The 15,807-nt window shown below is 41.2% G+C and overlaps 1 protein-coding gene across 7 annotated transcripts in view; it reads left to right on the forward strand.

Moving 5' to 3' along the window:
- Nucleotides 1-5,450: 5,450 nt before the first annotated feature.
- AGXT2 (alanine--glyoxylate aminotransferase 2) overlaps nt 5,451-15,807 on the forward strand; it is a 43,168-nt gene continuing 32,811 nt past the window's right edge. For 4 of the 7 annotated variants that reach the window (XM_032278977.1, XM_032278982.1, XM_032278983.1 and 1 more), the window contains exons 1-3: nt 5,547-5,828; nt 13,588-13,676; nt 14,742-14,926. In XM_032278977.1, coding sequence (XP_032134868.1) covers nt 5,732-5,828; nt 13,588-13,676; nt 14,742-14,926 — 371 coding nt within the window. In that variant the 5' untranslated portion in view covers nt 5,547-5,731. Of the gene's footprint in view, nt 5,829-12,230; nt 12,265-13,587; nt 13,677-14,741; nt 14,927-15,807 lie in introns of those variants that run through there. The other 3 variants (XM_032278978.1, XM_032278981.1, XM_032278979.1) reach the window with 2 other exon arrangements.

The raw sequence follows: 15,807 nt of genomic DNA on the forward strand, positions 1-15,807 counted from the left end.
TTTAATGCCAGGAGAAGATACACCTTTATAATATTGTGTCTTCCTAATTATGAACTTGGTATATCAATTCCTTCACATTGGGCTTCAATAAAACTTTACATTATTCTTCATAAATATTTGCAGATGTTTTATTAGATTCATCCCTAGGCACCCTCTCATTGCAACTTCCGCCTCCCAGGTTCAAGTGATTCTCTTGCCTCAGCCTCCCGAGTAGCTAGGATTACAGGACCATGCCACCACACCCAGCTAATTTTTGCATTTTTAGTAGAGAAGGGCTTTGCCATGTTGTCCAGGCTGGTCTCGAACTCCTGACCTTAGGTAATCCGCCGGCCTCAGCATCCCAAAGTGCTGGGATTACAGGCGTGAGCCACCTTGCCTGGCCCCACTGATGTTTAAATACTGATCTTGCATCCATCCTGTAACCTTACTGAACTCTAATTAATATTCTTATAATTTGTAAGTTTTCTTGGATTTTTAGTTTTTACAACTGTATCACCACAAAGTAACAACGTTGTTTCTTCTTTTCCAGTCTTTATGCCTCTTATTTCTGTTTCTTGATCTATTTCGTGGGCTTTCAGGACAGTGTTAAACAGAAACGTGTTAAGGGCATTCTTCCTTGTTCCTGACTTTAACAAGAATGCTACAAAAAGTTCACTATCACATATAAGGCATCACATAGGTGTTGTAGGGGGCAAAGGAAAGCTGCCACCTTGCCCTTTGAGGGTTCACTAAAAGTCACTGACAAAAGGTGAATTAATAGGAGAAAAGGCATACAAATTTATTTGATTATAGTTTTATGTGACATGGGAGCCTTCAGAATGAAGCCCCAAAGATACAGAGGAAACCCCGTTTTTATGCTTAGTTTCAACAAAATATGAACAGCCATGTAGGAAAATTATTGAATCTAATGCTGATAGACTGAATGAGGAAACCTACCAAGGCCTGTCTGTTTAGATTCTTCTTGGTCTCTCTGTGTAGGAATCCCTCTCAGCATTCCTTCCTTCTGGTATGGGGCAGAACCCTCTCTGGAAAGGGGGTCTTATGACCTATAGTCAAACAAGATAGGTCAGGTTATTTATGGTCAGCTTTTACACAAAAAGGCTGGTGTAAAGTTACAGTAAAATTTTTAGACTATAAAGCTGACTTTGGGGCAAGAAGACCAGTTTCTATGACGCCTTGGGGAAGTAAGATTCCAGTTTCTATGGCCACCATCTGGAGAGAATGAGGGACCAGACAGGAGAGCAGTAGGTCAGAGAGAACTGCTGCTGGGCCCCTGCAATGTTTTCAGATACCCTTAGTTATGTGAAAGGTATTCCTTTATATTTTTAGTTTTATAATAATTTTTATCTTAATTGATGTTAAAAGTTCTCCAATTTTTTTCTACATCTATTGATATGTTCATGTGGCTTTTCTCTATTAATATGTAAATTATCACAGAAAATTATTTTAGAGAATATATATTTAAGGTTAAAGTGCTGTAGCATTCTTGAGATGAACCTCACTTACACATGATATATTTTTGCAAACCTTATTAGGTTCAATTTGCTAAGCTTTTATTTAGGATTTTTGCATTAATGAGGTTCATCTTTTTTGCTGCTTAAAATATCATTTTCTGAGGTAATTTATAAGTAAGTTAAAATCTTCTAGGATTATGTAAGTTTCTACTAATTGTAATTCTATCAATTTTTGTTTTATATATTTTGAGGCTGTATTATTGGTCATATATAAGTTTAAATGTTCAATCCTCCAAATAAATTATTCTTTTCATTTTTACATATGATCCCCTTTATTTATAATGATTATTTTTGTCTTAAAACCTATTTTTTCTCATACTGATATTGCTAATTGGCTTTTCTTGGAGGTGGTAATTCTCTGGTAAGTTTCTTTTTATTCCTTTACTTGCAAATTGTTCTGTGTCATTATGTTTTAGGTGTATCTTTTTAAAACAGCATATAGCTGGATTTTGTTTTCTTCTTCTAATTGAGAATTTTTTTTTTTTTTTTTTTTTGGTGGTTAAACGGTCCCTCCTCATCTGATGCACCCTTCCTTCATTTTTCTTTTGCAATTTGAACTATTTAAAGGAACCAATTCTGTAATAATCACTACAATAACTGGATATAATTAAACATCCTTGTAATTAAACATCCCTGTAACTAAACATCCTTGTGAGATAATTCACTGTAACAGAGAGCCCTGAGTTCGGGAACAGCTCTTCCCCCATACAGGAACAGTCCCGGTCATAGTGAACCAAATTCTAAGGACTCTCATCTTACTGTGATTGAAAACAATAATTAAGCCTTGGTTGTAAAGTTCAAGAGAATGAACAACTAGAAAATCCCAACTGCTAAGAGAAGGGCCTGTGCTCAAGAAGATTTTGCCATACATCCATGCATTCCACCAAAAAAGCGGTTGATTTGTATTTTCAGGCTCCTCCATTTAAACACATATCTTCCCATCCAGGTGGGTGCGGTGGCTTACAGCTTTAGTTCCAGCACTTTAGGAGGCCGAGGCGGGCGAATCCTGAGGTCAGGAGTTCAAGACCAGCCTAACCAACATGGAGAAACCCCATCTCTACTAAAAATACAAAATTAGCAAACCACATATCTTCCCCACATAAATTATCTGTCAATCATTCTACCACATACATTATTGAACAATCCTTGATGAACACTCTGCGCCAGGCACTGTGCTGGGATGCAGTGAACAGTATGGATGTGCTCTCTGGCCTCTTGGGGATTACAGCCTAGTGGGAAGGCTAAGGTAATCCATGTGTCCCCAGATCTCTCCAGAATGTTACTCTCTAAAACATAGTAAGTCCAATAATTCTGATGAGACTTGTCCAAAGAGTTCTAGTAAATAAACACAAGGACTTTGACCTTGCATTATTTTTAAGAAAATCAGTTTCCATGAAATTCTAAGGGTTACAGTATCTGAGCCACATCTTTAGGTAGTTATTCTCTTCTTAACATACTTACCAATCTCTGTACCTCAGTCTAAACACCCTGCACACTCCGTTCTTCATAGTCCATTAACTGTGAAATGGAACACCTGTAATATGAAGTTCCATGTAAATTGTATATGTTTACCTGAAATTCTTCCAAAATAATTTTCCTTTCCTTCAATTTCACAACTCCTAAATGAGCTAAGAAAGGGAAAATATTACTTTGGAAAAGCTGTTCATTATCTTCAGAGTCTTACTGCACTCTGCTCTGTCATTGACAGAAGTCCTGGGACAGAGCGAAGTTCAGTTATGCTCAGGACTTAACTGATAAATCACTGGTGAACTTGTGTGCAAAAATCCTCCCTGATAGTCACTAACATGACAACAGAATTTCCAAGTTTCTCCATTTGTGAAGTGTTTTTTTCAAGGAGAAATTTCAATATTTTCCCACCTAATGAAAGACTTCTCTCCTCTATTTACCATTTGTGCAGACTGAAGTAGTCCTTCATCTTCTCTATTCTTACATAAAATTGAGAAAATTATACCTGATCTGCTCAAAGGAGAGAGAAGAGACAGACTCAGAACTACTGTCACTTGTAACTCAGAATTAATAACTGTTTAATTTGAGTTTTATCTGTGAAGCTAGGGTAGAATCTTGGAATGATATTCCAAATGACTCCTATGCTGAGAATGAAGCTCTAGGGGCAATCTAAGTTTCCTCCTCAATCCAGTTTTCAGATTTTGTGGATATGATGTAATTCTACAGAGTCCAAAAGAACAAACATCTTAGAATATAGTTTTGTGCAATGTTAGCTGAATTATAAATTGATGCCATCTTACTGGGTTGTATTTAAAATGTCCATACATTTTGACCTAGGAATCCCTCTTCAAGGAATTTATCTGAAGAAAATAAATAACTAGTCAAATGCAGAAAATTCTCCATCCTAGGATGCTAGAGGAAATATAGCTATCCATGAAAAAGAACTTGTTAAATAAAAAATATGAAGACTCAGTTTCCGAAACAGCATGTGTATACACAGATATACACATGTAGAGAAAGATTTCTGAAAGGCAATGTACTAAAATATAATGGTCAGATTTGTTGTGATTTTTTTTCTTTCTTCTTTATGCTCTTCTAGGCTTGAGTTTGTTTAACAGAAGTACATATTATGGTAATCAGAATAATTTATTTTCCTTTTAAATAAAGGAAGTATAACCTCTCACTTTTCCTCTAGAAGTTACTCAAAATACACTGTTTTTCTTCCCCACTCTATATGACCCCTTGATATTGAGTGCCTCTCACCATAAAAATCTCTAATCTTACAGCCCAAGAAAAAGCTCAAGGAAGACTATATAGCCTGTGGTGTTCACAAAGGCAAAATTGACCACAGTCCAGTAGAGCTGAGGAGCATATACCAGACTGCAGGACCTCAACATTTTCTCCCCTCTGTCCAACCACAGGACAGGCTGTGCACCCCAGGGAGATGCTGTGTGTCCCCTGGCCTCACTGACTTGGATTGCTTCTGCAGCAGGGGACCAGCCAGCTCATACGCCCACTCCATACTACTCCCAAAGCAGAATTGACTAGAAGCTGGAACCCTACACAAAAAGAAACAATGACTTCAAATGTAGCGTACTCCCTATGCTTACCTAGTGCCTTCGCCTCCTATGGGCATTCGGAGGAAGAGATGTTTTGCAGGTGTTTGTGAAGGATGTGGCCAAGTCAGTTGTCTCCCCTACGGAGTGACCCAAGATAATGATATCTATCCATCCCTGCTCCCTTGACCCCCTAGTTGCAGTTGCCTTTGTCACTGTCCCCCTTAGGCACTGCCATGTAAAGTATGTGGTCCCCCATTGTGAAGCAGTGGGAAACCTAGAAGAGATGGACTTTTCACAACCTGGTTGCATCTTAAAGACGTGGCTCTAACTGAAAAGAAAAAAAGACACGTATTACACATATTTTCGTAAATTAAATCTGCAGTCACCCTAAATAATACACACTTTACAAGAATGCGTGCCAACTAAAGGATACATATATATAAACGTGCTAAATAGTTGCTTATGGGGATTGAAGGTGGGGGAGGCCAGAGTGGGGTAAATGGGAATTTAAGAAATTAAAATTTTAATGAAAATAAGGCACACTAACACCTCAGCCCTTAACCTTTTGCCTTCTTCAGACACGTAAGAGAATTCACAGCTGTCCCGAACCTTACCTAGCTATTTGGTACCCTCTGCTTTTCCTTGGAATGGCTCTTTCCCCATTGTTTTCCCCTCTTTCTCTAAAACCCCCAAAACCAATTCATTTATTCACTCACTTCTTGCATATCCCCCTTCTTGCTCTCTTAGTCACATCCCTCGTTTCTCAGTCTCTGACCCCTTCGGCCATATCCTGATCCTTCTCCCTCACCCAGCACCAACCTCCTGCAGAGAAAAGCTCACCCAAATGAAACCCTGATGGAATACTAAACAGAACTAGTCAGATGACCTTTGCTTTATCTGCCTGCTTTCTTTCCTTTTCCCTTCTGCTCTCTTCTTTTATTTTCTCTCTTCTTCTCTCTCTCCATCCTACTTTCACTCTCTCTGTTTCTCTTTCCCTCACTCTCTTTCTCTCCTCCTTGAAGGCACTGTTACAACAATAGACGGCTCTGAGGTTTGCCTGAAGCCATGGGCTGTCACCACTCAGGATTCCCCTTTTAGAGCCACCTCCCCGTCTTAATCTCAAAGTCCAGCAGGACAGCAAGCAGTTAGAGCCTGACCTCTAAACTGCTTCCATGGGGGCTGGCTTCCTGAATGGGAGAGATGACTCTAGTCTGGAGACATTTGCCGAGACCCCTGTGCCTGGTCACCTCCACTCTCAGGATCCTCGAGATGCGCCCTTTCCTGAGCTGTAAGTGGAAACTAGGGGGACATGGGTCAGCAGAGGGACAGCGAGAGGGGAAGGCTTGAGCTCTGGAGGCTGCTGCCTGGGATCCTGCAATGTTGGACCTGAATAAGGTCTTAGAGATGAGGCATGTAACACAGAGGTTCTCACCCTGAGTCAATGCCCCATTTTCATAGTCAATATTTTGTAATACTCCCTTTTTTTGAAATGGAATTTATGGATAATGAAACCCGACTACACACAATTTCAACATAATGACATGCTATCTCAGCTACAATATTTTTTAAAACCAAAGGAAGGTAATTCAAAAGAAAGTGTGACTTCAATTTACAGATGTTCAGGGATGATTTCTACTTTTTCTTTTTTGAGACAGGGTCTCCCTCTGTCACCCAGGTTGGAGTACAGTGTTGTGGTTATGGTTCGCTGCAGCCTCAGCCTCCCAGGCTCAAACAATCCTCCCACCTCAGCCTCCTAAGTAGCTGGAACTATAGGCACATGCTATCACACCTAGCTATTTTTCTTTTTTAACTTTTTGTAGACATCGGGTTTTACCATGTTGTCCAAGCTGATCTCGAACTCCTGGGCTCAACAAATCTTCTCATTTCAGCCTTTCAAAGTGCTCGGATTGCAGGCCTGAGCCATTGCACCTGACCAGGATGCCTATTTTAAAGTCATAAAGCATCCTCATGAATTTTCACCATGCCCCTAGGAAGTGGGACAACTCTCAATTACCGACAAGAGCTGTGATTTACCCAGTGTCATCCAAGCCAGGACTTGACCCCAGTCCCTGCCCATCCACTCAGACTCTCCTCTCTGCAGCAGAAACAGAAAACATGAGGAGACGTGGGGTAACCAGACATTGGTGGCTTTATGAGTTATATCCTCTGTGCTTGTGATTTTCACATGGATCTTTTTTCACAAGAGCCCCACCACCTCCCCTGCAAATTCCCTCGTGCAAACATGAGATTAAGCAGTTGTCTGCACGTGTATGTGCCCATGCTTCACAGGCCCTAAACAGGTGTAGGGGACCCTTTTCCATTACCCATCATGACCAACTTTGTCTTCATTTTCTCCTCATCTTTCCCTTTCATCCTCCTTCCTTCCTCTCCTCTTTGATTTCTTCCCCCTAAAAATTACAATCTTTTGAAATTTGATACATGCATGATGCTTTAAATGCATTATCTCCTTTTATCTTCAGCCAAACTTGTTAGCGAGTACTACTATCTCAATCCACAGATGGGGAGACAAGAGAATAAGGAATATATAAGAAATGTGGTCAAAGGCAGAAACATGGAAGTGATAACTTGGGATTCAAAGCCAGGTCTATCTGACTCCAAACTCGGAGAGATTCTACCTGCCCTCTATAACCTCCCCTACTCTTCCAATCCTGTTTGGACTTCTATTTTCCCTTGATCATGAGTTTTTTTTTTACCAGAACATCATTTAACTCCAATATTTTCATAGAAGCAGGTAAAGTTATACCTGGCCTTACGCTCAGTGAGGAGGAAATTATGCTGAAAAGTATCAGCTGTTGATCTAGCAAGGGAAATGCCCTAGGCTGCCGCCCTCCCCTTTCCTACCCCAACCTCTGAGCATTGTGGAGCTGCACTGTGGAGCATCAGGTGACCTAGAAAGGGCAGGTGAAGCCTAGGACCTAGGGATCTTGATCAACCGACTGGGGACTCCTTACCATCAGGCCAGCAGGGACACCATGAAGACACAGTCTTGCAAAACCACGTCACCTAGACTTGAATGCCATGCTCATGACCTGGCCTTGGAAAAACCTTTGGGACCTTTTTTTTTTTTTTTTTTTTTTCCAGAGACAGAGTTTCGCTCTTGTTACCCAGGCTGGAGTGCAATGGCGTGATCTCGGCTCACCACAACCTCCGTCTCCTGGGTTCAAGCAATTCTCCTGCCTCAGCCTCCCGAGTAACTGGGACTACAGGCGTGCACCACCATGCCCAGCTAATTTTTATATTTTTAGTAGAGACGGGGTTTCACCATGTTGACCAGGATGGTCTCAATCTCTTGACCTCATGATCCACCGGTCTCGGCCTCCCAAAGTGCTGGGATTACAGGCGTGAGCCACCGCGTCCATCCCCTTCGGGACCTTTATGTCTACTTTCTTATCTAATCTACCTAAGTCTACGCCTGCCTCTGCTTGTTCATCCAAACACACACTCAATGAACATACATTTCCTGAGCACCTGCCATGTGCAAATACATTCAGGCAAAATATTTGAGCGTCTATTATGCACCAGTGCTACAGACTTAGCCACAATAGGCAAGAAAAAGCCCCTGTCCTGCCCGTTCCAGGAGAAAAGACATAGAAGATGGATGTAGACAAATAAGCAAATATTTAAAAATATATGTGTGTGCTTGTGTGTGTACATATGTATCCAGTAAAGAAACCATGAATAAAACCAAATCAGGAAAGAGAATAGAAAAATATAACAGAAAAAAAATGTGTGTGTGTGTGTGTGTGTGTGTGTGTGTGTATCCAGTAGAGAAACCATGAATAAGACCAAATTAGGAAAGGGAACAGAAAAATATAATATAATAGAAAGAAAGTGTGTGTGTGTGTGTGTGTGTGTGTGTGTGTGTGTGTGTGTGCATGTACGTATGTATCCAGTAGAGAAACCATGAATAAAAACCAAATCAAGAAAGGGAACAGAAAAATATAATAGAAAAAATATTGTGTGTGTGCGTGTGCTGTGTGTGTTTGTGTGTGTACATATGTATCCAGTGAGAAACCATGAATAAAACCAAATCAGGAAAGGAAATAGAAAAATATAATGGGGTGAGGGGAGGAGCTGTTAGGGAGATCATCATGTTTTAATGTTATTAGATACACAGAAATAAATAAGTCACAATTCTTGTATAGCACCTACATAGTTACCGTACAGTATTCATATTCATAAAATGTTCAGCCTTGTTTACGCTTTGATCTGCACAGTCACTTTAGGCTAACTGTGTATGCAAAGTATTGGAAGCAATTTGTTTTCAGTGCAAAAGTGTGGAGAAATATCTCAGTGGTGCATTCTTTCCTACAGTAAGCTAATGACTGAAATGTACAACATTTGCAGGTAGCTGGGGTATGTGCTCCCATGTACCAATTTCCTAATGTATGCCTGTTCTCCCACAAAGGAAGGGGGGCACAAAAATGCATCCGTCTCCAGCTGAGATGTTCCCCCATTCCTGCCAAGCCTATTTTAAGAAAAAATGTTAAATTCACCCTAAAGAGAGGCCTCCCATCTGCACCCCTCCAGGCAGCCTTGCCACAGTCAGAACTGATTTAACACATGCCAAGGACTAGGAAGAGTGATCACAGAGAATGTCTACTCCAAACGTGCAGAGAAGGAAGACCCACCTGCCTCAGAATCAGGAATCGGGCAGAGCTCTTGCTTGTGGACAGCCACAACTACCCCTGTTCGCCATCAGCAAAGGGGCATATACTGGAAGGGTATGAGGGAATGGAGGCAAGGAGGGAGTACGGCTGAAATATTTGACAGAAGGCTGAGGATAGACCCTGCACGCAAAGAAGCCAAGGAAGGGCAGACGGGAGTAGAGTAACTTCCGCGAGGAACGGCCGCCTTTTTTTTTTGAGACAGAGTCTCCCTCTGTCACCCAGGCTGGAGTGCCGTGGTGCGATCTCGGCTGACTGCAATATCCGCTTCTGGGTTCAAGCAATTCTCCTGCCTCAGCCTCCTGAGTAGCTGGGATTACAGGCGTGCGTCACCACATCTGGTTAATTTTTTTGTATTTTTAGTAGAAAAGGGTTTTCACCATATTGGCCAGGCTGGTCTTGAACCTTGTGATCTTGACCTTGTGAGCCTCCTACCTCAGCCTCCTAAAGTGCTGTGTTTACAGGCGTGAGCCACCACGCCCGGCCAGGAACCACCTCTTAACAGCTTCGCTGGGGGTAAGAAGGCACCTGGAATTCATCACCATCATCCTTTCTCCCAGAGCATACATGAGACAGAGGGGACATCCACAGAGAGGGCTGTGAGAGATCATGTCTAGAGCTGGATGATACCCAGCAGCAATGGCAAGGGTCCTCTGCAACACCCTGCAGACTGCACCCCAATGTGTGAAGGGAAAAGGATCACTCCGGAGTCCCCAAGCTGGCAGCTCCAGCACAGGGAAAAGGAGGAGAAAAAGTTTCTCCACCGACCAAACACTGCCCCTCAGGCGTCCAAACCCCAGCACAGCTTCAGCAGACCTCCCTGGGAGGTGGTACCTTAAACCCTCAACGTTGGTGAGGGGCTTCAAAACTGCCAAGGCTTCAAATTCCATCTGTCACTGCCTCCATTCTAAGGTGGATGGAGGATGAAATCTTCCTTTCCTAATTCATTGGCTATCCTAAGTATCAAATGAGATTCCAAAAGTGACAAGGCTTTTTTCAAGTTACATAAGATGCTATATAGAAATGAGATATAATTAGCATTTTAGGCCAGGTGCAATGGTTCACGTATGTAATCACAACACTTTCGGAGGCCAAGTCAGACAGATTGCTGGAGCTCAGGAGTTCGAGACCAGCCTGGACAACCTGGCGAAACCCAGTCACTACTAAAAATACAAAACATTAGCTAGGCGTGGTGGCACGCACCTGTGGTCCCAGCTACTAGGGAGATTGAGATAGGAGGATCACTTGAGCCTGAGAGGTAGAGGTTGCAATGAGCAGGGATTACGGCACTGCACTCCATGTAAGACACCATGTCTATTAAAAGTAAAAAAAGAAAAATAGCTGGGCATGGTGGCATGTGCCTATGGTTCCAGCTACTCAGGAGGCTGAGATGGGAGAATTGTTTGAGTCTGGGAGGTTGAGGCTCCAGTGAGCCATGATCACACCACTGTACTCCAGCCTGGGTGACAGAGGGAGACCCTGTCTCAAAAAAGAAAAATAGAAAGAAATCATCCCTGGGTATCTGTAAATTGAAGCCATACTTTTTTTTTTTAATTTCTTTCCTTTAATTTTTAAAAATATTGCAGCTCAGATAGCATGTCATTATTTTAACACATTATATGAGCATTGGGCAACAGAGCCAGACCCTGTCTCAATAATAATAATAATTAGCATTTTAATAAATCACACTGTGTCCATTGCATATTTTCAAATATTTTAGAAAAAGGGTGAGGAAGCCCTTAATAAATACTCCCTCTGGGCTGAAAACTGGTTGTGAATACTGAAAACTGGTTGTGAATACTAGAAAACTCTTTATCATTGCAAAGAGAACTTTCCCGAGAGTTTCCAAATGCCAAATATTGATTTTTCTCACTTGCTTTGCCCAACAGTTTTTGTCTTTGCGTATTATGATTTTGGGAATGAAAACAAAGTTACAGTGACCTGCATGCTACAGCACTCTGTGAGAAGCAGGCAGCTGGGAAATTAAAGCTTGCTAGTTACCCACTTGGCGTATATTATACAAGACATGGTCTCCAAATTGAATTCCATCTTTCAACATCTTGAGTTGCTCAGGTGAATTGAAGCGAAAATTGGGTAATTGGATGAAAATCATTAGCTGTCATCTGTTTAGCCTAAAAAGGCACTATCCAATTAGTTAAAACAATAAGACAAAAACAATACAAATACCTATTCAGAAATAAATGAGATTAGGATTAATAAAACTATATTCGAGTTTTATTAATCCACCACCATCTGTGTCTTACACACACACACACACACACAGGTATGCATGTACCTATATCTATACACATACACAATTTCCAGGAGCCCCAAAAAAGCTTGATGAACCCTCAACTCATATGTCATCCTCAAAACACAGGCTGTTTGGAATAAAGAATGCATACAATTATCTAAATAGTTAGATTTTAATTTTTTTCTGGCAAATAATAAAAACCAAGACATATTTACTTCTTTCTGTCCATATCAATATTATTACTATTATTTTTGAGTTTTAGTTATTTATTAAGAGGAGTGATATGACAGTCAATAGATTTTGAGGTATTATCCAGATTTATTTCACTTATTGATTCCTATTATTCTTTCCCTACTTGCTAATTACTATGTCTCTATGTCTTCCTTCCTCTTTCTTCTCCCTCTCCCCTTCTTCTCCTTTCTTCCTTGCAGAATTTCATGTATTTCATTTGAAGCCAAGCCCTCACTCCACCATCATATGCTTAACACTTTTGTGAATAAATGAATGAATAAGACTACCTTGGCTGTTTAAAATTCAATCTTTTCTTTATCAAGTCTTTTTCTCCAACTCCCTTTCCACTCCAGCCTACTTTCATAATTCCTGTAACCTTGAAGTCAAAAGCGCTTACAACCTCCTCAATGGGCAACTCCAATTTTGCAGGTAGGAAAATGAGACTGAAGAAACGAAAGGATTTTTGAATTCTTAGAAACACTCGGAATTTTTTTTTCCCATCTCAGAAGAATAACTAATGCAGAGAGACACAATGAAAAGCTTTTTAAAAGGTGAAATTCTCAGAAAACTGAAGCTATCGAATTTTTTGGTCTTTTCTATGCATAGATAACCAAAGTCACTTGCTTTTAAAGTAAGAGCAAATTAATGACATTAGTGTGTACTTAAAGCAGAAAAATGAATGGGATCTCTTTGAAAAAAGAAATATTCAGAGCTGTTACTTTCCATCTTCATTTAAAAATGCAATTGTTCATTATGTTTCTCAGGACTGTGACTTCATAGCCACACAGAACTCTAACATTTCTTTCATGCATTTGAATCTTCATGCTGAGAAAGAGATGTAATTTCCTCAGCTCTCTCCACCTGAAAATTATCTTAATGTTGACCTTGAGTCTTCTCCAAAAGTAGGAGCATCTTTCCTAGGAATACTTACAAGGTCTCTAGACACCTCCTCCAGCTCTGACGTTCTGATTCCATCATTCCATTCTACTGCTGCAGAGAGGCCAAAGTCTGTTTTGGCAGGGAAGGGTGGAAGTGGCTGAGGAATGAGCAAAACAGACTACTGAGCTGGGAGTCAGAGGAGTTTTGTTCCTGTTCTTCAGGAACTAGCTTGATAACCTTAAACCGATTAATTTACCACTTTACGCTGGTTTTCTTATCTATAAAGTATGCATTTTCACACACACACACACACACACACACACACACACACACACACACAAATGTAAGGTCCCTTCTAGCTCCAGATATTTAATGAATCTGGTGCAGTTTATCCCTGTTTTGTCTTGGCAGCCTTTTGGGGGAGTGGGAGGAGAGGGAGCAGGGAGATTTCATCTTCTGGGTCTACTTGCATGCATTTATTACTCCAATACATTGTCTAACACCTGTCTCTCCTCAGTCTCTACAAGAATAGTCAACAGTCATTAATTCCATTTGTATTGGGAGCTAACCAGGTACCAGGCACTGGCTACACACTAGAATTCAGGTACTAGGCAGCCTGGAGCCTAAAAAGCACCTCTATTAGCAGAGGACGGACTTTAACAACACAGTGCACCAGCAGAAGCTTTGCCTACCGACAAGAGAGTCAACGTGGTGAGAGTCACGTGGACAGTTTGCCTAAACTGAGCTCCCAGGCTTGTGAGGTACTGCAGTAGATTTTTTTTCAGACTAGATTTGAGAACTGCCTTTTCTTTTTTTCTTCAGAAAACTCATGATTGAGATACTCAGCTTTTTAATCCAAACTAAAAGCTGATTTACATAATTTTTAACTAAAATATAAAATGGCCTCAGCACCTTCATTTGGATAACTATAGGTGACTTTCACAAACAGACCTATGTCTTGCTTGGTTGAGGATTCTAACTCACTTAACTTTCAGTAGGTGCTTCCTGGACGTCAGTAACCAAGCTTGGTCTCCATACCAGGCCCAGAATGCCTCCATGTGACTTCACACCTGAAAAATACCAGGTAAGATTCAGGGCTTTAGGAAAACCCGAAGAGGTGGTTTCTCTGGGGAGGTCTCCATTGATTATTTCCTTTAAAATGACACAAAAATAGCCCTGCCTGCCACTAAACTATCTCCTTCCAGATATTGTGCCCTCTAAGTCATTGGAAGCATCTGAGACCCTCTTACTCCCCTAATGCTAGTATATGAATTGGGTGTCCATGTGTGAAAGATAGAGACAGAGAAAGAAGCAAAGAGAGAGGGTACAAGAAACAGTCTATACATGGTAATTAATATATGTATTGCAGGAGCTACACACACACGCCACAAATGTGATGGCATACATTGGCTTTAAAATAAATGTTGCTCCTGTTTTAATTGACTTATGTGGCCATCTGACCTTCCTGAGTCCTCCAGCAAAAATTATGAAGTTATATTTTTGTTCTCAGGCTAACAAAGATTGAGCTGCCATTTTCTCTCTCTCTCTTTCCTTGTTTCTCTCTCTTTCTCTCTGTCTCTCTCTCACGTACGCGTGAGCACATGCACACACAGCAACTTCTTTATTCTACATGATACTTACAGGTTAGAAATTGTAGAATCAATAGGTACTCGTGAGGGTACACAAAGAAGACAAATATAGGAGAGAGATTCTGTAATTAAAGATACAAACATGACCAGCACTTCATTGCATTTTTATGTTTTAAAAAACTACCACAACAATAATGACTTATTAGTTCAGACTAATTGCTTGCTTATTATTTCAGACATTTACTTCCAAAGTCCATTTTTTTCATAGTTAAAATCAACTCAAAGCCAAGGCTTTTCATTGATAGGTAGAAATTCCAGCCCTTTTCTCCACATTTGACCTAGAAAGAGATTGAAAGGCTACAAATAATAATTCACCTCCTTAAAAGAAAAGGCTTTAATTTCTTGTGAGGACTATATTGGGAATGCCCATCCACTTTTGAGCCTCTACAGGCCAGCAGCCCTCTGCTCCGTCCACTAGAGAGACGGGACACTGTTACTCGTAGATTGACTGCTGTTGATCTTGTAAGAAGCGTGTGGGTTTAAATCTTGTTTATCTGCAGTCCCTTGGCTACAACCGTGTCCTGGAAATCCACAAGGAACATCTTTCTCCTGTGGTGACGGCACTTTTCCAGAAACCCCTGCTACTCCACCAGGGGCACATGGAGTGGCTCTTTGATGCTGAGGGAAACAGATACCTGGATTTCTTTTCCGGGATTGTTACTGTCAGCGTTGGCCACTGCCACCCGTGAGTATCCTTGAACTCTGGGGATTTCTTTTCCAAAAGAACGCATGGAAAACAATTATGTTTGTGACTCTGAACTCTTGATTTGCTTATCTTGTTTTAAAAAATATATCTATTACAGATTGTGGCTGACATACTCCCTGCTATTTCCTGAGTACAAAACCTTGACACTCTACTTTTCCTTTTCTTGACAATGCAAGATTTTGTTACTCTCATGGCACATGTAGTGTGGCACGTACCATGTGACTGGAGTCTTGCCGTGTGTGTTTCTCATTAGCAACAGCCTTCCAAAGAGAGGGGCGCATTCAGGGAAAGGAAGGGAAGGGAAAGACAGGCGGCTGTCAGAGAAGCACGGGACAGCCTTGTCAGGCGAGGGTTGATGAGAGATGAGAAATAGCTTCTAGCCTGGGGATCTTCTTCACGGCCTCTGAGAGATGAAAGAGGAAAAGAAGAATGATAAAAGACAGAGGCAATCCTAGCTGAAAACGTACCCAGAAATGCATGGATCAATTAATCTAGAGATTGCAGTGTTGCCTGTCCACTCGCCCACACAAATACCCTTGGAGCATTCTTGGTCTCCATGCAGGCCTCTTATTTCATGTCTGTTCTCTTTCTTTTGATAATCTGACCAATGAAACCCACACTAAGTTAGGGGAAAGCAATAAAGCAGCAAGTGTAAAATAAACCGATTAGGTCTGGGCCCTTCTGTCAAAGCAAGAGGCACAGAGTCCTCCCTCAGGCAGCTGTCAGGAGGTAAGGCATGGGTGTGCCTCAGGGCCCAGCCCTCATCTTTTCCTCCCCTTGATTTCTCCTACCCTCTTCCATCGTCAGGAGGCCATAGTCTCATGCAGAGTCCCAGGAAGTATCCAAAATAAATTTCAGAT

This window comes from Sapajus apella, unplaced genomic scaffold (genome assembly GCF_009761245.1).
Source record: "Sapajus apella isolate SASKATOON/1434 unplaced genomic scaffold, GSC_monkey_1.0 scaffold11, whole genome shotgun sequence".
In the NCBI taxonomy this organism is placed as follows: domain Eukaryota; kingdom Metazoa; phylum Chordata; class Mammalia; order Primates; family Cebidae; genus Sapajus; species Sapajus apella.